The 25,992-nt window shown below is 41.7% G+C and overlaps 1 protein-coding gene across 1 annotated transcript in view; it reads left to right on the top strand.

Moving 5' to 3' along the window:
- The window catches only part of COL28A1 (collagen type XXVIII alpha 1 chain), a 193,920-nt gene extending 168,193 nt beyond the window's left edge, over positions 1 to 25,727 (top strand). Inside the window, exons 31-36 of the mRNA XM_088833381.1 lie at positions 2,027 to 2,063; positions 3,900 to 4,454; positions 6,203 to 6,360; positions 19,363 to 19,564; positions 22,808 to 22,984; positions 24,059 to 25,727. Of these exons, the coding sequence (XP_088689507.1) occupies positions 2,027 to 2,063; positions 3,900 to 4,454; positions 6,203 to 6,360; positions 19,363 to 19,564; positions 22,808 to 22,980 (1,125 nt within the window). The 3' untranslated portion in view covers positions 22,981 to 22,984; positions 24,059 to 25,727. The remainder of the gene's footprint in view (positions 1 to 2,026; positions 2,064 to 3,899; positions 4,455 to 6,202; positions 6,361 to 19,362; positions 19,565 to 22,807; positions 22,985 to 24,058) is intronic.
- The last annotated feature ends 265 nt before the right edge of the window (positions 25,728 to 25,992 follow it).

Genomic DNA, 25,992 nt, shown 5'->3' with positions numbered 1-25,992 from the left:
TTCATCATTGGCACTGAGTAACCAAGGTTACTTAGCGATTTTAGCAGAAAGAGTGAAACCATTCATTCCAGTGACTTTAAAGCAAAGATTACATGGGAAATGTTGATTACGCATAAATATGACTCCTTAAAGCATATTAGACCTGGTTATGCCATAAAAGCACAGTGAAAGGAATTAAATGCAACTGTGATATATGAATTGCTCTTACAAGTCAATAAAAGACAAAGATTCTAATAGAAAAAAAAAAAAAACAAATGGACCAAGGACACACAAAGAGCATGCACAAGAGAATACAACTAGAAGCACACATTTAAAATTTAGCCTCACAAGTAGTGGATTAAGTGTAATTTAAAACAGTGAGATATTTTTCTCTATCAAATGGCAAAGATTATACAGTAATAATAACCAGTATTGTGTCTCTAAAACAAAACAGGTTTTCTTATATACTACTGTTAGAGCTGTCAGTTACCACAACTTTTCTGGAGGATAGTTAGGCAAGAACTAACTTAGTTCTTCAAGAACCTTAAAATGGCCATGCGTCTGACTCCAGAAATCAAGTTTTTCAGAATACTTGGTAATATGGGAAATTAATTATGATATATAATGTTAAGTGAAAAACTATAGTCATAAAACTTGCAGTATTTTCTCCGCTTGTAAAAATTAAAAATAACTATATTAAATATGTAACATTTCCCCTGCCAGGATATACAATATAAATGTATTAATATAGAAATTTTCCTGTTTAGACATACTCTAGTTTCAGATTTATTAAATGTCTTTCTAAATGTGGAAAAAGCATAACAAAGCCTGGAAGAAAAAAAGATAACTGTTGATTCCTTTATTTCATATAAAGAATCTCGTACTGGGAGTAATTTTTGTATAGCTACTTGAAATCACTGGCTTTTACTCAATTTACAGTTTAAAAAAAATCTAAATTAAGATGTCATGAATATTCTCCATGTATGCTTCTGTTAAGCCATGCCACTGGCTCTGTCACCTTCACCCCTGTTCTGTCATTATACATCTTTTTCTTTAAAACTTTACTTTTGCAGCTGTTACATTTTATCTTCTTAGAAAAGGCCTGCTGCTTTTCCCCATTGAGATTTTCTGGGCTTCTGCTTCTCTCCTCTGTTAAGTTAATCATCCCTGTCAGCGTCACGTCTTTGGCAGATGTAGAATCCTGACTTCTCCAGTCCCATCCCAGTCATTTGTAAACATGCCATTCGGCACAGGGCACTGGCAGATTTACCCCTAGTATTCAGCTCATCTCAGGCCCCTCTGATGGAGCTAGTGAGGAGCAGGGCCTGGAAGCAGCATCCAGGAACCCAGGGACATTTCATGGAGAAACTCAAGTAAGAGTATTAGGAAACTAGGGAGGAGACTCGCAAATCTGGGGACTGGTACAGAAAGAGGGGAGAGAATACAGTACAGAATGAATTCTCTTTCAAACCAGGTGCTTGCCCTGGTTAGGTAGCACATGTGGTTTAAATCATGTAACTAAGGCATGCGTTGCTCACGGCACTGTCGTCCTGGGTATCCGCAGGGGATTGGTTCTAGCACACGCCCCTCCACCCAGGAGGTACCGAAGTCCGTGGATGCTCACGTCCCTCATATACGATAGCGCAATACTGTCAGCCCTCTGTATCCGTGGATGCAGAACTGTAGGGAGTACATCCTTTGGAGGTCATACCCTGTGCTAAGAGCTGTGTATGTTACCTCTTTTAATCTTGCCACAGCCCTGAGACACAGACCACTGTTAGGTCACTTCATGCCCAAGGTCACATAACTGACAAACACCAAAGCTGCAATTTGAACTTCAAGTCTTAGCTATTACATCTTACAGCTCAAACACATTTCACTTATAATATATCATAGCCAACTTTTAACCTCCGTACTATGTATCTTATTTGCAGCAGCAGGATTAATCAAATAGCCCCATGCTGACTGTAGTAAGACAGTCCCTTTTATGACTGTAGGGAAAAAGATAATGGTCACACAATTAATACATTTTCCTCTTTTTCTCCAGAAAGAAGAAATCATCAAGCTTATTTTTGAAATATGTGGTAAGATTTGACAATCAACAAAGCAACCATCACTTTAAAGTACCAGTCCCACTATGTTCAAGATATTGCATTTACCCAGAAGATGCATACTGTAGAGCTCATGGGAAAGTTTCAGCTTCATTTGCAAAGTTGGTGGGAAACCGAAAGGAAGCAGTGTGAGGGGCTGTGGGAATCCTGATTTAAGGAAAGAAAATCATTTTCCCAGAGTGGTTAAGAAGCATGAAGACACCAGAGTCTGTGTGCAGCCAGGCCTTTTGTTAGCACTGAGCTCATTTGTATTTGGTGACATCTCCCTGAGCCTGGGAAGGAGAGAAAAACAAAGGAAACCTGACGGCAGGGGCCTCACCTGTGTTTGAGTCCAGCCCAGCTGGTGACAATAATGTCTCTGCTTTTCCTGAAGCAAAAGGTCTTTCTAAATTGAGTTCTGAGTGCCTGCCAATTCAAAAGCAAGAGGACAGAGTTCAGAGGCCACCTTGCGTCACAACTCTATCTAAATGCTTCCGTGGTGAAATGTGTGTGTGCTCAGTTGCTCAGTTGCGTCTGACTCTTTTGTGACCCCTTGAACTGTAGCCTGCCAGGCTGCTCTATTCATGGGATCTTCCAGGCAAGGATCCTGGAGTGGGTTGCCATTTCCTACTCCAGGGGATCTTCCCCATCCAGGGATCAAACCGCATCTCTTGCGCCTCCTGCATTGGCAGGCAGATTTTTTTTACCACTGAGACACCTGGGAAGCCCCTATGGCAAAATAGGCTTAAAACAGAGTTATTAGAACAAGGAAGTAAAGCAAAAAGATTAGCCAAAAAGCAAGCAATTAATGGATTATGAAGATAAGAGAACCTTCTGTGTTTAAAATGGACAGAGGAAGGGATATCATTATCCTTCCACATAGGGAACCCCAGAACTGGCTTGTCCCCCAAAAGACTTCTGGACCTTAAGAAACAGCCTGGGACTCTCTGTGGTGACAGGCTAATTTAGACGTTGCTTCTGAGTGCTAGACACCCTGTAAAATAGCAGCCAGTTTCCTGATGATTTATTGTGGGAGTGTTGTTGGGCAACATAAGGATAGGACTACACCAATAGAGCCCTGATACCTTTTATTGCTTAGGGACTCTGGCAACTGCTTCCAATGATAAACCATAAATAGAAGTTGTTTATTGACCAGTGTTCCTAGATCACTCCCCTTGAACAGTTTCACAGGGGAAATGTTCTCCAGGCCTCTGTGATAAGATGGGAGCCACCGTAGGGTCACTGTGGGTGCCTGGGGACATAAACCAGAGTGGCAGGGGGCTACCATGCTTATGCCCAGGGAAAGACCCAAATCTTTCCCCCACAATTAAGAAGTTTCATCCCATTACTGTACTCACTGGCCATCCCAATGAGCAAGTGTTCATTTTCACATAAGGATATGGTTGAAGGCTGAAATATTAGCTCAGATTAAATACACATGGTGGGATAATAAAGCGCAAATTGAGGATGGTGGTTATCTCTTACAGACAAGGAGGGGGACGAGATCAGGAAGGCATGCAAAGGGATACTGAATCTTTTTAAAAGACTTATATTTTAATCTGAGAAATTGGCTAGCTGTTTATTATGTTGTCCTCTACAGCATTGTGATCTTTTGTGTGGGAGGTTTTTTTTTTTTTTTTTTTCTCCAATATATCGTTTTGAGACGAGTCAGGCAAAGAAACTCGAAGGGAGACAACTGTCAGCTGTGCTCATGGTCACAGAAAAGGCAGGCTCAACCCAGGTCTCTCGTTCACCCCCGCCCCCTCCCCTCTCCCTGTGATGTTTTCACTTTCATCCCTGCTGTGCTTCTGTGTCCCCATCCGGTTTCAGGTTGTGGGCGTAAATGCAAAGAGACTCCTCTGGAACTGCTGTTTGTGATTGACAGCTCAGAAAGCGTGGGGCTCAACAACTTCCAAATCATCAAGAATTTTGTGAAGACCCTGACGGACCGGGTCGCCCTGGACCTGGCCACAACTCGCATAGGCATCATCAACTACAGCCATAAGGTGGAAGAGGTGGCGCTCCTGACCCAGTTCTCCAGCAAGGATGACCTCAAGCGGGCCGTGGACAACATGCAGTATCTCGGGGAAGGCACCTACACGGCCACAGCGCTCCATGCCGCCAACCGGATGTTCGAAGCCGCCAAGCCCGGTGTGAAGAAGGTGGCCTTGGTCATCACTGATGGGCAGACAGATACCCGAGATGAGAAGAATCTGACTGAGGTGGTGAAGAACGCCAGTGACATCAATGTGGAAATATTTGTGATTGGGGTAGTGAAGAGAAATGACCCCAACTTCCACATTTTCCACCAAGAAATGAATCTGATTGCTACTGACCCAGATAGTGAGCACGTTTATCTGTTTGATGACTTCATTACTCTTGAAGGTAAGACAGTTCCAGGGGAAAAGAATTTATATTGCCTTTGCAAGAACCACATCGCTGGATGATCCTGACCAAAAATGGAAATCAGAAGGCTACTGAGGTTTATACCAGCATTAAATTGTAACACAAACTCTGAAGGAAAAGAGTTTAATATCATTCAGTTCAGAGAGTACAATCCTTATCTTTATTCATTTGTAGTAAGTGTTGAGTTGGCCATGGAGTTGTTTACCTGGGGTATCTATGATTGCAGGGCTGAAAAGAAAGGATAGGATTTGAGGGCATTGCTCAGATTAGCTTATGTTCTAAAAGTTACCTAACCTGGGTAAGAGATGGAGCAAGCCCACAGCAAGGCAGAAAATAACCATGGAATCAAAATGAATTAATAAGTCCAAGATGAGTGGGGAAAAGTTATGGTAATCTAAAGAGATGAGAGACATAGCAACTAGAATTATTCTCCTCTATTCTCTCTTCTCTGTTTTTTTGAAAACAGATAATGAAGAGTAAACAAGTTGACGTCAGGAATTTATCTGAAAGAACAACATTTTGAATACACCTCACACACTCAGGGCTGATCTGATCAGTTTTCCTATGATGCTTCACCCTTTCACAAGAACTGATATTTTCTAGTGAGGCACGCTAAAACACTGACTCACCTGTGATTCAAGCGTGATCAGTATCACTTTGCAATGAGACATTCCAGGTCACTGGAAACTCCTGACACATTTTGGCAGAGCCCACACCCAGAAAGCTTATGAAATAAGTAAAATTTATACTTACTGTATTTGCAGGCTTCAGTTTGATCCCATTCTTCCTTCTCCACTCATCTGGAAGCGGGGCCTGATGTGGCCTGGCATGAACCCTCCTGGCCTCATCCTGCTCCCAGGCTCTGGGTACCCACACAGCTGGCCCTAAGGAGACCAGACCACACTCAGAACCTTCCCACTTTCCCTCATACTTCAGATCTTCCTAACCTGGGGTCTGGTTTCCTTAACATTGGATAACTGGAGGGTTTATCTGGTGCATTCAGTCTCACTGGGCAGTTAATGTGTTAGAAATGGCCAGAAATATTACGCATTTCAGAGACAAGTTATATTTTAATAACTGAAGAGCTTTGTCATTTTAACCAAAGAAGTTACTAATGTGAGGGGTATATTTTTGGACTGGTTTGTCTTTTGCAATCTCCAAAATCAGAGCTAATTGCCTGGTAAACTTATGGGTGAGACTCGCCCCTTCCAGAGTAGTTCCCTCTGGATAAAATGAATTTAAGTCATCTGTTTGCCTATTTGGACCATTTGTTGTTGTTCAGTCACTAAGTCGTGTCTGACTCTTTGCAACCCCGTGGACTGCAGCACGCCAGGCGTCCCTGTCCTTCATAATCTCCTGGAGTTTGCTCAAACTCATGTCCATTGAGTCAGTGATACCATCCAATCTTCTCATCCTCTGTTGTCCACTTCTCCTACTGCCTTCAATCTTTGCCAGCATCAGGGTTTTTTCCAATGAGCCAGTTCTTCATATCAGGTAGTCAAAGTATTGGAGCTTCAGCTTCAGTTTGGGCCATTCTATATTATTACATTAAATTATTTTAGATGGCCTCTTACAGATGATGTAAAAATGCTTTAAAAACTTAGCTCCCCTAGTGGTTGACTTCAAGTGCTCAGCAAGTGGGGAGTGCAGAAAATCTTTATAATAAACAGATTTGAGTAATGTTTCATTGCTCCTCCAAACCCTTTTCTACTTCTCTTTTTCAAAAGATACACTGAAGCAAAAATTATTTACAAAAAGTTGTGAGGATTTTGAAGCCTACCTCTTTCATATTTTGGGTTCATCACCACTTCAACCTGGATTTGGGATATCAAGGGAAGAACACTATGAATCTACTCCAGAGCCCCAGAAAGAAATTACTGAGTCTGTAAGTAACCATCTTGCTCCATTTGTGAGCCTAAAATGGCATATTCTGTCTGCTTACATTGAAGACCATCTTGTCCTGAGCTGTCAAGAATCAACTGAGGTATGATATTTTCAGGTCCTTGGCTCTAAATATTAGCCTTCTGTTTCCAGATTTCTAGTTCTGAAACAGCTCTGGGGCTTATGAGCATGAATGTGAGACTGATAAACATTTCCATGTTTTATAATTATTTATTAAATGCTACAAATAATATTTTTATATTATACCCCTGCCAGTGTCAAAAGTAATCGTCCACTAGAACAGATCAATATGACACTATCCGATTCATCATTCTGTACTGGGTTGCAGATCTCCCTGTCCGTCTGTGTATCCACTCCACACTTTGCACCCTTTCAAGTGTCTGCTCCGTCTGCACTCTCCCTCCCTCCCACCCAACCTCTTGCTCACTTAGCTTCCCCTGCCTGTACCCAGGGCAGGGACAGGGAGGAGGCTATGCGTGCACATGGCACAAGGCGGATGCTTCGTTTCGTAGCTTCCCAATCACATGTGTAGAAGAGAACTACCTCCTGAATGTACTGAGACAAAGGTGATGTCCTTAGAGCAAGCGTCTGAGCACTGACCTCAGCCAATCAGGTCACAAGCAACTCATACGTTTCTTTTAGGTAAGAACAGGAGAGCCTCTCATAATTACCGGTGAATGAGTGATGTAGTCTCTTTCCCACCAAGGTACAACTAAAGCTGGTGTGAACCGATATCTCCCACATGTATAGACATGGTCTGGCAAGCAAGGACACAGCAGTGTCCATATTTCATAGGCTCAATGAACTCCCCCTGTGGTGCCTTTTTATGAGGTCTTCAAAGACATGGAAGATTTATTTTGAGCCAGTGCAACAATGTTCAAGTATCAGGATTCCACTAACTGACTAGGAACTGAAGACTTGAGAAACCCCCAGACCAGTAGGTGAATGCAGGACCATTCAGGAGTCAGGCCTAGGATGCTGCTCCTGTTGTTGTTGTTTAGTCATTAAGCTGTGTCTGACTCTTTGCCATCCCACGGCCTGTAGCACACTAGGTTTCCCTGTCCTCCACTATCTCCTGGAGCTTGCTCAAACTCATGTCCATTGAGTTGGTGAATCCATCCAACCATCTCATCCTCTGTTGTTCCCTTCTCCTCCTGCCCTCAATCTTTCCCAGAATCAGCCAACTTATTGAAAAAGACCCTGATGCTGGGAAAGACCCTGATGCCATTCCTATGGGGACAGATTACAGGACTCACAAGATTTTTATATTATATCCCCAAAAAGGACAGAAAAGTCTGTAATCTATTTGATTAAAAACTAACCAACTTCAATATGGGTAATTCCAATTAGGGCAACAGACTGCCCCTGGATTGTAGATTGAAATTAATACACACTTATGGTCTAGATCAGGGGGTCAATAAACCCTTTTTGTGAAGGGTTATATGGACATGAATTTGGGTAGACTCCAGGAGTTGGTGATGGACAGGGAGGCCTGGCATGCTGCAGTTCATGGGGTCACAAAGTGTCGGACACAACTGAGTGACTGAATTGATATAGGAAAGATTTGGGATTTTGCAGGCCACTTCACCCCTGTTTCAGTGACTCAACTCTGCCTTAGAAGTGCAAAAGGAGCCATAGCCAGTACCTCAATGAGTGAACATGGCTATGTTCAGATAACACTTATTTCCCCAAACAGGTGAAGATTCACATTCAGCCCATAGGGGTTTGCCAACCCTGGTCTTTACTAAGAATTTGAAAGTAAATTACAGACAATAATGTACACAGTCTATCTTTTCCTTCTGTGATTTATCTCTTTGTCCGGGCCCTAATCAATCCATGTTCCTTCCTAAAAACTACCTATACAAGAACAAACTCGGGTTTCATCCAGCAAGCAGTGTCTAAACAGTCCTGTCCTCACAATCAATGAGTTCCAGTGACATGTATTGATCATTTACTGGGTGGATCTTAAGGTACAGTTCCTGCTGAATATAAGTCCATAGTCTCTCAGAGGGCGGATGAGTAAAGGGAGTATTAAGAACTTTAGTAGAGCTATGGAGGAAGCTCAAGAGATGTTGCAGATTAATTTCAGGGCAGAGTAATGTAAGACTTTACAGAGGAGCTGGTGTTGAGCTAAGTTTTAAGACTATTTAAGAGTTCTTCAAGGCAAGAGCAGGGGGAAGGGTATTTCCAAGAAGAAGGAACATGTGGGGGCAAAGGGGGAATCCATAGGGAATGGCATTTTAAGAAATTAGGACAAGTTCAGTCTAACTGAAGCCAAAGGTGTACCCGCAGAAGGACCAGAGTTAAAACTGGACAAATAATTTGAGGGCTAATTATAAATGTGTCAAACTAAGGAGCTTGAACTTCCTCCATAGGCCAGGCAGCCAGAATAAAGCAGAGGAGTTTTAAAAACAAGGGTCATACGGTCACATTTGGTTGCAGGGAGAAAGATAAAGAGAAGGAGGAGGAGGAGAGGAGACTGGAGGTTGGGATGTGAGGAGTAATGGTCCAGGTGAGAGATAATAAAGCCTTAAACTAAGACAGGGGCCACCAGAATGAAGGGAAGCATGGGTTGGAAAGCCATCTCTGGGTAGAAAGAACGGGAATTGGAGAGTGAATGGAGGTTAGGGAGACGGCTTGGGGACGATGATTGGATTCTAGCTTGGAGATGGGGTGGACTGAAACATCCACGAGGTGGAGAATATAGCAGGCAGGGTGGGGTCCTCTGAAGGAAAATAATGGGCTTAATCTGTACCAAAGTGGAGGTGGCAGAGGGACATTCAAGGCAATGACACAGAAGGAGGGACAGCAAGAAGACCCTGTGACTCTGGTGCTGTGACCCAGGAAGTTAGATGCCCTGAAAGACAAGTGACGTTAGCAGATTATGGCAGAGGAAGCACTCTAGTAGCTGGGGCGGGGAGGGCGTGAGAAGAGTCCATCCAAAATAGCTTAGATTTACAGCAGCAAGAGTTACACGGTGGGCATCAGTTGGATCTCCCTATGGGGCTTCTTACTGAGAGTGGGAGCTTGTAATGAACTCCTAATGGGAGTTTGTAATGAACTTGAACTTGGATAGTCTCTCTTGAATCTACGCCTTCTCACCCTGGCTCTCTTTGCAGAAGCACTGAAGTAAGACTAAATTTTTTAAAGCGAATGATCCTAATAGATATTTAGTCTGAACAAACATATATGCATTTATATTCACATTTAGATCTGTCATGTGTATATATAATGTATGTTCTTAGTTGCTCAGTCATGTCTGACTCTTTGCAACCCCACGGACTGTAGCCTACCAGGCTCCTCTGTCCATGGGGATTCTCCAGGCAACAGTACTGGAGTGGGTTGCCATTCCCTTCTCCAGGGGATCTTCCCAACCCAGGGATCAAACCCAGGTTTCCCACATTGCAGGCAGATTCTTTACAAAAACATATTTATATATCTATGCATGCGCACGCTTTATCTAAAAGTACAATCATAGTACTGCAACATCCAAAGTAAAATGAATCTGTCAAAACCTTCCAATGCTCAGTTTGTTCCCAAGCCTACCCTAGGCAATACTGCAAAATAAATGATGTCAGAAGTCCTATTTCCCTTTTTGTGTTTCTAATTTCTTTCTCTGTTGTCTTCCTTTTATCACTCCTTAAGATACCAAGCTCAGTATTCCTCCTTCCTCTCCTTTCTAGCAAAAATCTATTTTTTAGGGGAAACTCTGTTATCAGTTATTTACTCTTTTGTGAGTGGTGTAAGCCAATGGGTTGACTCAAGTCAAGAAAGATTTGCATTTGAACTATTTTATCTAATTGTGTAATGAACATGATGTACACTAAATACCTACAAACAGATGTGCTGTGAAATACAGAAAGCAGGATTTCCAAGGTTCTGCTAAGTTCATAAAGCTTTGGCAGTTCCTGCTCTGTTGCCCTTTTGGGCCAGTCTTAGGAAATGAAACATGTACATCATCCGTTCTATTCTGTCTCTCTCCTGAAATCTCAGGAAAGTTTATACTTTCTTCTGAAATCTATCACATTTTACATCGTTAATAATTATTTTTGTAGGTACCTTAACTCTCCTAATGGATCTGAATTCCTTGAGGACATCTATATCTAATTAAACGTTGTGTCTCTTGGGACCTAGACTTGTGCTTCATCTTGTACACAGTTGGTGCTCAATAAATACCTAAGGGCCAGATGAAGGCTATACCAACTGTTAGGCTAAAAAAGAAATCTGAAGATTTTCTTCAGGGAAAGTCATCAATTATACTGCGATTCAAAAGACTGTATACATAAGAAATTCTTATCTTTTATGGGACTAACAGTGTTGGCACTTCATGTTCTTTCCTTGTTTCAGGGTGTGGCCAGCTGCAGAATGATTTCCTGGATATAAACTGGAGCAGGGCAATCAAATCAAGTAAACATCATTTAATCAGACCAAGTGGCCATAACCAGTAATGGCCCACTAGGCAAATGAGTACATGAATTTCCTGTATGAAGTCACTTTTTGTCATTCTAAATGTATTAATAAATAATGTCAATGCACAGGGCCAATTCTCTGGAGCCAGTTTCTTGTAACAAGATTTCAGATTTTCTTTTTCCCCTTGAAAGAGTAGCAAGGAAAGAAGCCCTGTCTACCCTTTCCACAAAGCTCCTTTTTTGTAAGATGAAAAATTGTTCCCAGATTGCAAACAACTTAGGTAACTGGCAGCAAAGGTTTATTTATTTATTTTTTCCCTCTCTGTAGAAAGAAGTCTGTAGGATTCCTGTGAAGAATGACTGATTCCATAGCAACCCAGGGAAGTCAGTCAAGTTGGTGTGGGAAGAGTCCCTCTGAGTAGCTCCTGCATGGGGTGGGCAGGGGCTGGAGGCAGACGGGGAGCCCCAAGTCCTCTCCTTTTATATGATGTGGTCCTGATGTATAGTCCAGTATCAGCCTAAAGCTGAGCATACAGCTTCCCCATTTCCGTGGAAGTAATGGATGCTCTGTACTGAAGTCAGTTACAAAAAGCAAAAACAGCAGGCTGACCCCGCTAGCTGTCCCACCCTCTCTGTGTATCCTGTTAGTGAGACCCTATCCTTCGCCCCCGTGACACTGGCCTCAGTTCTTCCCTCTGTCATGATCACGTAAGCTGCTCAAAGATCTTCACCTCTATTTTCAGGCTACCTCTTCGATCTCTTACTCTCCTTTCCCCACAATCCTTACTTGTTCTAATTCCATCTCAAGATCCATTCTAAAGAGGTTTACTTCTATAAAGGGGAATGAAATTGGGTCATTTGTGGAAATGTGGATGGACCTATAGACTGTCATTCAGAGCTAAGTTGGGAAGAGAAAAATAAAGAACATATATTAACACATATATGTAGAATCTAAAAAAATGGTATAGATGAGCCTACGTGCAAATCTGAAATAGAAACCCGGATGGAGAAAACGAATGTATGGATCAGTTCAGTTCAGTTCAGTCGCTCAGTCGTGTCCGACTCTCTGCGACCCCATGCATCACAGCACGCCAGGCCTCCCTATCCATCACCAACTCCCGGAGTTCACTCAAACTCATGTCCACAGAGTCGGTGATGCCATCCAGCCATCTCATTCTCTGTCGTCCCCTTCTCCTCCCGCCCCCAACCTTTCCCAGCATCAGAGTCTTTTCCAGTGAGTCAACTCATCGCATGAGGTGGCCAGAGTATTGCAGTTTCAGCTTTAGCATCAGTCCTTCCAAAGAACACCCAGGATCAATCTCCCTTAGAATACCAAGGGGGAAAGGGTGGATGGGAGGAATTGGGAGATTGGGATTGATACATATATTCTATTGATACTATGTATAAAAATACATAATTAATGATAAGATACTATATAGCACAGAGAACTCTGCTAAATGCACTGTGGTGACCTGAATGGGAAGGAAATCCAAACGGAGTGGATATATGTATTATATTCACTTTACTGTACAGAAGAAACTAGCACGCTGTAAAGCAACTATATGCCAGTAAAAATTAATGAAAAGATAAAGAGGGTCACTCTGAAACCAGGGCTCCACTGACAGTTTTTTTGAGAACCGCAGCCCTAGGCAGGTGCTGCTTTGATATTGGAATTGGACGTGTCCTTTCATTCTCAGACCTGACTGTGGACTCTTGCCTCAACTCTGACGTGACACCCACTTGTCCCCTACTGTGCTCGGGGGCCTATCTATTCCCTTCTGCCTCTTCTGAAACCAGGACCTTCCTTCCCTGTGGTGCCCTTCCCTGGCGACACTTCAACTCCTTCCCCAGAGGCAGGAAACAGGCTTCAGCCTCTCCCATCTAAAACCTTCCCTAACCCACAGTTCTTGTGTCAGCTGTGCTCCTCTCCGGTCTCTATCCTTATATAATGAAGCTATCCCACGGCCAGCCTCTGCTACTCACACCCACGCACACCCTCACTCTCCTCCTCTCCGCCTCCCTCTGGCTTTTGCTCTGTTTCCTCACTTCCGTTTACTTCCATTCCTTTGGGAAGCCCTCCGGAGTAAGGTTGCTGCCTCTGCTGTGTCACTGAAGCCCTGCTGGGACAGTCACCAACAAGCCTCTCATTGCTAAATCCTTATCATGCTGTTCTTACCTGATCTCTCTTTTGCATGCGTCACCCTGGCGCTGCTGATTTTTTATCTGCAAGTCCTCTCTCTCCCAGTCCTCCTTCTGAGCATTCATTCTCAATTGCTTTTGGGGTTTTTCTTTCTCTGTTTACCCCTTAGTATTAAACTCAATTTTTCTGAAATCTGTTCTTGGCCTGCTTCTCTTCTTATTCCATATTCTCTAAGTTTCAAAGCCATGTGTGCTAACAGTTCTCAGATCTGCCTCCCCACTCCAGGCCTTTCTCCTGGGTCCCAGATACATACTTTGATTCTCTGTGTACATTATCTTCTGGGTGTCCTGCAGGCACTCAACATGAAATGTGTTCACCATGCTGCTCCTGTAGGTTTCCTTCATAGAATATGGTCCCTCCACCAGCTGGGCAGCCGTCAAGAAACCTGAGACACACCTGGAGCTCTGTTCTCACGGCATCTTTCACACTCATTGGCACTGTCATCTCTGGTCTGTTCTTATCATCCCTTGACCTACGCTCTCAACTCTTTTCTCCTAACTAATATCTCTACCGCCTTAGATCAGGGCCTTGTCATTTCTGACCAGTATTTAATAATGTGGTCTCAAAGCTCTTTTCACATCTCTCTTTTCTATATCCTCTTCAGTTTACCCATTACTTGCTGATAGACCCATTTTATTTTTTTTTTTCCCTTTTAAAAATAACATCATCGAATTGTTAATATTTCTCATACATATGATTCCATTTGGCTGAATTTTCTTAAAAACCTGTCTGTGATGGCCTATATCTTAACTTGGTACTGAGCATCCATGACAGATTAGGAAAAAGACATAAATATTTGAGTACATCTATATTTTCTCCTTATGTCTTATTCAAGTAAAATTTTATAGGTTGCTCAATCATACTATAGTCACTATTGAATGAAGTAGCCTGTTCAGGCATACTCAAAGGCCATAATCAATACTTTCAAAACATAAAGACTTTTTAAACGTTCAAAACACTTGAGACTAAGCCTAATATTACTTTAGTTTCTCCACTGACATGAAAATTAAGTTGATTTCCTGAAATCAGACCTAATTTTTGTAAGTGGCCTTGATTAAGTCACATATACAGATATGGCTATATTGGTCAATACTATAATTTATTTGTCTATAAAGTAAAATTAATACTCTCTCATTGTGGTAGTCAAAAAAACTCAAACTGAATAACACCTGATTATTAGAATTGCCAGGTGATATGTCTGTGGAAACCTCATATATTGCTTATCATAGACTTATAAGCCTTTGTATATAAGATGTTTCTCTCCTATGGAGAAGAAAAAAATAGCATATTGCAAACTGATCTAGAAAATAATACCCCAGATCTGGAAGTCAGCAAACTTGACTGACTCAGGTTTCAATTCTGAAGTTAAATCCTTGTCTCCAAAGTTTATACTTTTCCTACTTCGTTATTTCAGAGATTGATATGCATCTACTTAGTAAGTTGTGGTCTTTTTCTAGACTTAAATTTTATAGTGTATTTCACAATGAATGATGTCTTAGAAATGAGCCTAGCATTGCATGAATCACCTATTTCTTAAAGTTTCCTCATTTGTACAATAAGGCATTGTTACCAGAATATTCTTTTGTAAAATATGTCATTAGAAACAGTCAACAACTTGTCCTGGGCAATGCCAGAATGAAGGACATTATACTAATGTATGAGAAGCCTTAAACAGAATAAAACCCTGCAGTTTACCTCTAGGAAAGCTGCAGGCGATCCAGGGAGGCACAGCCCACACTCAAAGTGCTCATCACAGTCCTCAGCAACCTTAAATGCAGACAGAAAGTATTCAGTTTAAGTGCTGGAGTGTCGAGAGACCTGGCTAAGAAGCACTATTTTCTAGGAAGGGCCAGTCAAGGTCAGAACCTAGAAGCCAGATACTTTGACAGCATGGGCAGTGGAGCCAGCTGGCAGGTGTAGGAGCCCCACAGCTCGCAGGGAGCAACGTGGCTTGCGCTGCTGGGAAAAGCCAAGTCTGAGCACACGAACCAATGTACTTGATCATCGACATCTGTCCAGGGGCGAAAGGAGCTCAGGCTCAAAGAGCTTGTCTGTAATATAAGCAAGGTTCAGGGTAATGAACTCCAAGGAAAATGTTTGGAAGTCAGAAACCAAAGGACGCTCGAATTATGTGGCGCCTGGTTAGTAATCCTCCTTTAGGTTACCCATTCACGTTCTTGGATGCAGCTCAAAATCTGTTTTCTCCCCTTAAAGATCTGCACCGAGGCTGGAAGGGACTGATTGTACACATCTGCCTGTCCAGCTGCACAGAGCAGGCCCAGCGTCCAGGTGGCAGCCCTCACAGGCCCCAGATCCTCTGCTGTGTTTTACTGTGTGTACCCAACTAACTTGGTGCTGGGAACATTCGTCTCCTCCAAGGCAGGTCGGTGTGTGGCAGGAGCAGAAATGTGCAGAGCTGAGAGGCAGCTTGTGTTCAGGGTTAAGATTTACAGAAATAATAACAACAGAGAAGGCATATGGCAAACACCGGCAAGCCCACCACCCAGATAGAGCTGGTGTTCCCTTTGTGCGTCACTCTTGCGTCAGATAAAGTCCTTGCTATTTTCCTTTAGAGTCTCTCTCCTCCTCTCCTCTCCAGAAGCAGCCATTATCATGAGTTTGGAGTGTATTCTACCAGGAAAATTGTGGGCTGCTCATATCTCACTTTCAGGGTGGGAGGGCATTGTTGTTCAGTTGCTCACTTGTATCTGACTCTTTGCGACCCCATGGACTGCAGCGCGCCAGGCTTCCCTGTCCTTCACTGTCTCCCAGAGTTTGCTCAAACTCATGTCCATTGAGTGGATGATACCATCCAACCATCTCATCCTCTGTCTCCCCTTTCTCCTCCTGCCCTCAATCTTTCCCAGCATCAGGGTCTTTTGCAATGAGTCGACGCTTCACACCAGGTGGCCAAAGTATTGGAGCTTTATGTTAAGGTCTAATCTTTCCCTATTTTAAAATGATGACATTAAAGCCTAGAGGAGGGAATTTCCCGGGTGGTCCAGTGGTTAGGACTCTGCTTTGCTTCCACTACAGGGGCCACAGGTTCAATCCCTATTCTGGGAACTAAGATTTCACACACCACGCAGTGTGCAGCCAAAAATAAAATAAACAGTAAAGCCTAGAGGAATTTAATAATGAATCTAAAGTGTCCCCCGACCCCATCTCTCTCCCTTTTTGTCTCTCTCTTACCCATTCTGAACTTACCCAGTGGCAAATATTTACTCTTCCATGCTATAAAGATTTTAAATAAAGAAGCAAAAGCAGGAAGGAAGGAAAAAAAGAGAGAAATGTGGTTTAGCCTATCAGGGAAGTGATATTTACACATGTGAAATAAGAAATGATCGAGAGGATAGGATGAAAGGTTAACTTATGCATGATCAGGGCCAAGTGTGGAGCCCTGGAAGGTACTATGTACCTTCTGGATGGGGAGACTTCGTGCTGGCTGCTTTTGCTGCTGGGGACAAACATTTCCTGCTGGGGCAGGTAGGCTGACTTTGAGAGCTTGAGGCAGAATGAGGAAGAGGAGGGAGTGGAAGGTCAGAGCCAGCTGTACTGGGGGTAGTGGGAGGCGGGGCGACAGTCGTGAACAGGCTGGCAGGGCTATGTAGACCAGTGGAAGGACTTTTCACCTATCAAGCTTCATCTCCTTTCCCAATCAGAATGTCTCATAAATGGCGATAGTTTAAGGAAAGACACTTACTAGTGAGAGTACAAATTGGTAAAACATTTTTGGAGGGAACTTTGTCTCAGAAGATTCAACTATGTGTGTTCTTTGATCAGAATGAGCCATGTGGCTTCTCACAGACAAACAAAGAAAAAAAAACCAAATTAAATGCTAAAAATGACCATTGTAGTTACGTATATTCTGTATTCAAAATGGTGTTATAGAGTCACAGTAAAATATATGGGAGCATAATATATTAAAAAAAAAAAAAGAAAACCAAATATACAGTATATATTTTGTTAAAAAATACCCATGCATATTAAAAAAAAATAGATGGGGTGGGGGATAAACCATCTGAGCATCACATCAACAACAATTATTTCTGAGAGGTGGAATCACTTGTGATTTCTAGTGTCATCCTGTTGCTTGTCCAGATTTTTCAAATTCCCTTCAATGAACACATTTGCTTTTATAATAAGAAAATTATAAAAATGGCAAACAAATATGTATTTATTTAAATAAACTGAAATTCCCTGGAGCCAAAAGATAAAATTATTCTCATTTATGAAAAAAATTTTTTTCACTTGTTCTAGAACATGAGGTAGTCACATTCCCAAATGATGATGTAACTGAGAAAGCAGCATACACTCCTAGACTTCCAAGAGGCAAAGAATAACTTATAAGGCCGTAAAACTTGAGCAAAATGGCTATTTGGGCTGAGTTATTCCTTTAAGAGAACTGAGCTGTCTAGTGAACTTCTTCAAAGGAACATTCTCACGCAACAGATAATATCAAGTGTAGCCCTAAAGTCTGTTGTCTTCTTTATGTTTGATAAATTACTCCTTAGTCAAAGTTTTTTAACTTAGTTTGGCCTAACATGAAATATATGCAAGTTAAAAAATAGAAAAACCCACAAGCCTCAGTATTTCTTTCCTGAAAAAGGCATTTCTAATTTTGCCACTAGCTTTCCAATAATTTGGGGGAAGTTTTAGATCATTAATTATTTGGTGCTTTAGACTGCCCTGTAGAAAATGAAGTACTGATAAAGGTTTCCCCTAATCTTAAAATTCTCTAGTTGTACGAATATAACAAAGTTCATATTCAAATTGTCATTGGTATATACAAGATCATTCTGAAAGAAAGAGGAATGCCAAGTGGCCCACAGTTTTACCTCCATTTGGACCAAAAGATGTGTCTGTGGTTAGTGAAATGCCACTACTGCCTTTGAATTGAGTGCCCTTTACATACACTGATGACCAGGTCAGTCTTAATGGAAATATTTGCTCTAATAATCACTTAATTACCATAAAATATACATACACGAGTAATAAAGTTAACTACCCCTTCCCTACTGTGTGTGTGTGTGTGTGTGTGTGTGTGTTATTGTTGTTCAGTCATGTCTAACTCTTTGTGACGCCCATGGACCACAGTACGCCAGGCTTCCCTGTCTGTTACCATCTCCCAGAGTTTGCCCAAGTTCATGTCCACTGAATTGGTGATACCATCCAAGAGTTGCCCTCTTCTTCTGCCTTCAATCTTTCTCAGCATCAGGGTCCTTTCCAATGAGTTGGCTGTTCACATCAGGTGGCCAAAGTATTGCATGTGTATACAGAATCAAAAGCAGCAGAACATCTTAGATGGCAGAGAGCAGCTAATGATGACAGCTGGCTCTGGTCACAGGATGACAGGAACCACAGGTGAGAGAGCACCAAAAACGACTTTACCTGATTCACAGATTTGCTTATTCAAATAAACAAATAAACACAAACAAACAAGAGAGGGCCTTGCAAGGATAAATGACCACATGGTGCTAGGAATGAAACAAATGAGCCAGTCAACTCCGCATAGCTGGGGTCCAAGAGAAAAAGAAAAAGAACTTAATTGGACCCATAAAAGATTGTTCTAGCTCCTGGCAACTGTAGTCAAGAATAACTGGTGTGACTGTTTTTTTTTTTTTTTAACTAAAACATATTTTCTTTCTTGTTTCATTCCATATCATAAATTTAGATGAAACTTAGAACTCTTAGTTCAGAAAACTTGCTTTTGAAATTATTCCTTCATTCCTTAGCTAGCATACATTTCCCAGAATTTCTTAGAAGCTAAGCATCCTGCAGCCTTTGGCATTTGCTGGGGTCCAGATAATAGGATGAGACGAGAAGTGATTGCTCTTGTTTTTATTTTAGCTGTATTATTGTCCTCTGTCACTCCAATTCCCAATCTCAACGTTGGTTGAGTTTGTGGTAGAGATTTTGGAATATATTGTTAAGCTCTCTAGTGTTAGAAAACAGAGAGGAAAAGGCCATGTAAAAAAAAAATTAAAGAAATAGTGATTATTTTCCCTCTTCATTCAACTGACCAAGATAAGGATGAAGATGAAACTCCTCTCAAACTCACATGCTTCGTGCCCTACAGGTAGATCTCTCTGAAAGGCCCAGAACAAAACCATTTGTGCCTAGCAGCGGGAAATGTGTATGTGTGTGTGTGCACGCACATACTTACACTTGCATGAGGTGGTCAGAAAATCCATAACTCAGGTATTTGGGGATGCCTGAAATAGAGGAGAGGCATCACTTCCTGAGCTTTTATTGAAATAACTAACATTGAAAAACTGGGGAGCAGCAGCAGTGCTGGACTTTAAATCTTCCCCAAAGCAAACTAGCTTTCTTGATTTGATATCACCAGGTTCAAAACTCTGGATTCTTTGTGTAGGTACATGTCTCCGGGGCCCAGGGCAGAGAGAACGAGCCTTCAGAGCAGACCTGGGCTGCCAGCGCAGCCACCACTTCTTCACCTGAGGCTGCCACCATCCCGGGGCCACTGCTCAGGCCTCCTGAGGATCAGGCAAAGGGCCTGGAAACCAGAGCTCTGAGTTCTACTTCGAACTTAGAGCCAGAAAATTTTGTGCACAAAGGTGAGAGATTTCTGCCCATCAGCTGCTGTATCTATAATAATAAGAAGGCACAGAAAGGATGGTGTCTAAAATCTCATCCAGAGGCAGAGGGAGCATATTCTGATTCTAATCAGGGAGGACAAAAGAAGCTTTTCATTTTATTATATATAGAATTGGAGAACTGGCTGGTTGTGGAACAAATTTGATCAAAAAATTTAAAGGTCTTATAGTGTTTATTGTTATTGTTAAAATGTGAATGCCTTTAGAGAGGATGCTGTTCTCCTGTTCACCATAGCTCCTACCATCCCCTATTGTCTTACTTGGAACCTTCACAACTAAAGACATTTGAAGTTTTGACCCCTGGGTGGAAGAAAGAGAAAGAAGCTAGAATCTAGGTTCCAATTCACCAACATATTGCCTATGGTGTTAATATCCATAAAAATTAATCACTAAATATGTAGTTTCCAAAGAACATGCAAGAGAGACAATTTCCTTGCCCCAAAGCAGCTTGGATTGACTTGAAACATACATTACTTAGTTATTGTTTTATAAGACTGGAGGGAGATAGAATCCACTGCTTATTTCCATTTGGCCAAAGGGGTGAAGTTAGTGGTCAGTTTTAGAAAATAAATTAGTTGAGATATACTTCAAATCTGGGGAAATGATTATGGCAGATGGAGAAAGGGCTTGTTTTGCTATTGAGAAATGAAGCTTACGGCATGTAAACTATTACACAAAACACAAGTATCAGGCAGAAAGCATCTATTTGGCCTTTTTGGGGAATTTTCCCACCTTGGCATTACTTTCTCAGTAAGAAATACTAACCAAGGGACTAAGGACAACCATGAAATAAAAAAAGGGATTTAACAAATGGCTTTATTATTGTAGATCTACTTAGCTTAATTTTTTATATTTTTTGGAGAAGTGGAAGTGTTTCCAAAACTTGTCAACTGACATTAGAAGGTCATGTTTTTATTGTTCTATAAAAGCCAATCTTTTTAAAAGAAAATTGTGATACAAGGAGAGCAGCCATTGTTGGCGTGTATTCAGGTGGCCCCCCAGAAGCAGCCCAGATTCTGACTGCGGCACAGCTGCTCGAGTCCCCAGGCCTACCTTGCTGCATGCCCCAGCCCAAGAGGAGGGAGCATTCCAGCCCCACGCACTCCATGCTACAGCCGAGCACTAGATCTGGGGTTGCCACAACAGCAGAAAAGACGAGACTGTGGGGTGCGTTGGAGCCAAACTGCTGCTGCTTAAATGGTCAGAGCACATGAGCCTCACTTGCTTCAGCAGTCTCTTCCTTTGGAGCAAAAATCCCAGATTAGGGAGAAGGAAAAACACACACTTTAAACGGCAAAGAGTCAGCTCAAGCCTGACCCTCAGGGCTTCTACTCCAGCAACTTGGGAGCAGGCCCTGCCCCTGATAGGGTGGTGACAGCCACTGAACAGAGAAGATACTGTGCCTCACAGCCGGCTCCAGTTCCAGCTTCCCCATCTCCAGCCCCGCTCCCTTACCAAAATGGCAGCTGCCAGCACGCCCTGAGGAAAGACATGGCTGGCATCCACATCAAATCCAGCTCTCCCACAAAGGCACCGGGCACATGGAGATCGCACAGGGACACTCCCACACAGCAAAACCTCTTCAAAGCCAAAATGGGTAACTGTCTCATCTAGATTCACAGAAACAGGGAAAGTCAGGTAAAATGAAAAGGCAGAGGGACTACTCTCCATTGAAAGAACAAAAGAGCAAACCCCTGAAAAAAAAAACAAGGAAACATAAATAAGCAGCTTATCACATAAAGAATTCAAATCACTGGTAATAAAAATGCTAATTAGGGAAGAGAAATGATCTGAATACAAGTCATTTTAATAAGGAGCTAGAAAACATAAAGAAGACACAGTAAAACAGATAATTCAATATCTGAGATAAATAATACTCAAGAAGGAATGAAGAACAGAATAAGTGACACAGAAGAACACATAAGTGATCTGGAAGATAGAATAATGGAAATTGCCCAATCAGAACAATAGACAGAAAGACAAAAGCAAAAAACAAATGCTACATATGAGACCTCTGGGGGTAACATCCAACATACCTACATTTGTATCAAAAGGAACTCCAGAAGGAAGAGACAGAAGAGGATCAAAAATGCATTTGTTGAGATTACTGCTGAAAATGTCACAAATCTGAAGAAAGAAACAGATCCAGGTACAGGAAGCACAGGGGGTCCCAAACAAAGTGAACCCAACAGACCCACACCAAGACACACTATAATTAAAACAGCAAAAGTTAAAGAGAAATCTAAAGGTAGCAAGATTAAAAAAAAAAAAAAGAGTCATATAGAAGGGAATCCCCGTAAGGCTATCAGCTGATTTCTCTGCAGAAAGTTTGCAGGCCAGAGGGAGTGACATGATGTATTTAGAGGGCTGAAAGGGGAAACCCACAACCTAGGATACTCTACACAGCAATATTATCATTTAGAATAGAAGGAGAGATACAGAATTTCTCAGACAAGCAAAAACTAAAAGAAGTAAGCAATACTAAATCTACCCTAAAAGAAATGTTGAGATAAAGGAATTCAGGCATGCTACAAAAGAAAGTCATCAAACCACAATGAGAGAAGCAAAAACAAGATGAAATGATCAGAGAAGAACTACAAATACAACTGGCAAAAAAAAGGAGAAAATGGCCATTTATGCAAACTCACATACTCAGTGGCGATAATCTGAGAGCCTGTCCACTAAATTCAGGAACAAACAAGGATGCCTACTCTCACAGCTTCTATTAACATATTCAACATCCTACTAGAAGTCCCAGTCTCAGCAGTTAGGCAAGAAAAAGAAACAAAGCATATCCAATTGGAAGGGAAGAAGTAAAACCATCACTCTTTGCAGATGACACGATACTCTGCACAGAGAACCCTAAAATCTCCACACAAAAACTATCAAAACTAATAAATAATTTCAAGGTTACTCACAAGAGTATAAGCTAAAGAAGGCTCACAGTATTATGCTTTCAGGGAAATAAGCATTTAATGGGATTTCATGAAGACCAAAAACTTCAATGTTCTCAAGGGAATGTATATTTAACGGTGAAGTTTAGGTGGTAGAGGAAATATTTTGGGTTTTGGGAACGCTTTCGTAACTTAGAATCACACTTTCTTAGTTGGTGTGTTACTGTGCATAGAGAATAAGCTTCATAAAGCTTTTACTTTTCAGTGAAAGAAAAACCTATAATAACTGGCTATTTTTTTCTCACTCTAGATCCTAGATGTCTGGAACCCCTACAGCCAGGGAACTGCAGTGAATATGTGGTTCGATGGTATTATGACAAACAGGTCAATTCCTGCGCTCGCTTTTGGTTCAGTGGCTGTAAAGGCTCGGGAAATAGATTCAACAGTGAAAAGGAGTGTGAAGAAATCTGCATTCAAGGATGAGCAAGTAAATCACTCCATACTGAGTCAAATCTGTGTCTCTATCAACAAGCCTAGAAAGAATCTCTGTAATTTCAGTATTCATCCAATGCAAATAAAACACCAAATTTGACTGTATACTGAGCGGTGACAGTTTGTAAACATAGTCAAATCCTACAACCACCCTAGGATGTAGGTATTGGTAACTATTTTTACAGATGAAGATGCTGAGACTCAGAAGTTTAGGAACTCAACTGTCACCCAAATAAAAAGTGGCAGAGCGGGGGGGGGCCTGATCCCAGGCTATGTAACCTCAGTACACATGTTCTATCTTCTTCAAAACATGCAATGTGGTTCTGTTTGCCATTAATTCCTTTGCATTTCTTATGTCACATGAAACTCCAACCCCAGACCACCCTACTCCCCTGGTTCCCCCAGTCCCTTAGCACCTGCTTTAGTCCCCTGAACCCATCAAAACCTTGCCTGCTGCAAAATGTAGCTGGTGGGGAAGAACTTGGGTTTGGGCATTAGAAGGGATAAGAGTATGCTTGTGCAGAGATGGTGGTAAGGTAAGAAAGATACCCTGATTGGGGGAAACCCAGCAAGATGGAGTAGTTCTGGAAGATGAGTGACCCCACGGGTAGAGTAGGTAGTTAGATTTTTGCTTTATTTGCCCTGAAAATGATTAAGAAATCAATCTGAATTAAAATGACTTAAATTTATTAACAACTGTTGTTTCCCACTCCAACATATCGGAAGAAAAGCCTTTGTTGTATGCTTAAGCTATATATTTAACAATTGTAATTAAGATAAAGGAAGTATTTCTACCCTTCTTTAAAATATGTAAAAGCAACTTTCAATTTTAGCAGGGTGGAATGGGAAGGCACTTAGCAGCGAAGGACTGCTTGAAGCCCACATGAACTTGAACAGGGCATTTTAAATACAGAGCAGATGATGAAAAATGAGCCTCCAAACTGAAACATGACCCAACAGAGGAGTGTGTCATTTTACAACATCTGATCTGGGAAGATCCCTAGTTCTAAGCTGAAATCAAACAGCATTTGTATGTCTTATCTCAGAACACACTCTGCTCCTCTTTCAGGCCTGTGACCCTGATTTGAGTTTGAGGGTACACAGAAGAGGACCCAAAGAAGGAAGAGCTGGGAGCACAGCGGCTTCAGCAAAAACGACGTTGTGTAGCTTCAGTTTTTATTATGCAGCATATGATGCTACGAAATAATATATGCGATTCACTTGTAAATCAAAAACATGCCACCAAGACAGACTCCAGTGAACACATCACAGAAAGAATAAGCCAAATATACGCAATTCTGTCCAGACTTCCTGTGCACCCCCTGCTTTCTGCAGGAATAGCGCATCCTGAATTTTGTGCTTACCATTTCAGTTGATCACTGGCTTTAATCTACGTGTCTCTAAATAATACATAGTCTCACTTATTTTCAGTTCATTTCAGTTCAGTTGCTCAGTCATGTCCGACTCTTTGCAACCCCATGAATCACAGCACACCAGGCCTCCCTGTCCATCACCAACTCCCGGAGTTCACCCAAACTCATGTCCATCGAGTCGGTGATGCCATCCAGCCATCTCATTCTCTGTCGTCCCCTTCTCCTCCCGCCTCCAATCCATCCCAGCATCAGAGTCTTTTCCAGTGAGTCAACTCTTCACATGAGGTGGCCAAAGTATTGGAGCTTCAACTTTAGCATCGGTCCTTCCAATGAACACCCTGGACCGATCTCCTTTAGAATGGACTGGTTGGATCTCCTTGCAGTCCAAGGGACTCTCAAGAGTCTTCTCCAGCTTATTTAGAGCTTTATAAAAATGGTGTCATATTCTGGTCTTCTGCAACTCACTACTTTCATTCAATACTGTAATTAACCCCTGTATTACCATATCTAAGTATATTTAGGTTTTTTGAGCTAGAAAAAATTGGTTTCATAATATGTAATTCTTTGTCATTTGGTATGTTATTACATTATAATTCATACATGTTCCCCATCACAGTTTTATAATATTGGTATGACTACATCACAACATATTCAACCATTGCCTTGTCTATGTTAAATTGTTTCTAGTTAATATTTTTCACTATCCCAACAGTATTGCAATGAATGCTCTTACACATGGCTTTGGCTACCTGTGTACCGGTGCTTCTTCAGGCTATATACCCAAAAGGGGAATTGGCTTCCCTGGTGGCTCAGACGGTAAAGAATCTGCCTGCAATGCAGGAGACCTAGGCTGGGAAGATCCCCTGGAGAAGGGAATGGCCACCGACTTCAATATTCTTGCCTGGAGAATCCCATGGACAGAGGAGCCTGGTGGGCTACAGTCCCTGGGGTCACAAAGAGTCAGACATGACTGAGAAACTAATGCTTTCAAGATAAATAAATATTCAAAAATAGTGTGTCATACCAAATTTCCTCCCAAAGTGTTTAAACCAGTTCATTATAAATTTCCACCAGTTGTGTGTAAGTGTTTCCATTGCTTGATATTCTTTTTAACACAATATTGTCAGACTTATTCATTTTGCTAATACTGGATGTAAAATGGTATCTTGTTTTAATATGCCTGTCTCTGGTAACATCTTACCATATTTATTTACCATCTGTGCTGTTGCTTCTGTGAAATGTCTGTTTATAATTGGGGGAGATTTTTCCATTGGATTCTCTGTCTTTGCTTGTTGAATTTCTGGAACCCCTTATATATCCTGAAATTGAATTCTTTGCTCATTATTTGTGTTGCTAATATCTTTGTGACTTGCCTTTATTATACTTTACTCTATTTTTTTTTTATGAACAGAAGTTCTCAATTTTAATGCAGACTGACCCATCTTTTCTTTCATGACTAGCATTTTTCCCCTTGTTTATGCTGCGTAGTCTCTGGGCCACCTATCTTGGGCAGGAAACTCACTGGGGACAAAATCTCTATGGATTCCCATTTTCACACCTAGTAATTCCTTATGAGTCTATTAGCACATTGGTCACTTCCAGGTGGCTGTTTTTAATTTGTCTTTTTTTT

This window comes from Moschus berezovskii, chromosome 3, assembly GCF_049115385.1.
Source record: "Moschus berezovskii isolate FMDL1 chromosome 3, NW_MosBer_1.0, whole genome shotgun sequence".
Taxonomy (NCBI): Eukaryota; Metazoa; Chordata; class Mammalia; order Artiodactyla; family Moschidae; genus Moschus; species Moschus berezovskii.
This window is presented reverse-complemented; position numbering and strand designations above follow the sequence as displayed.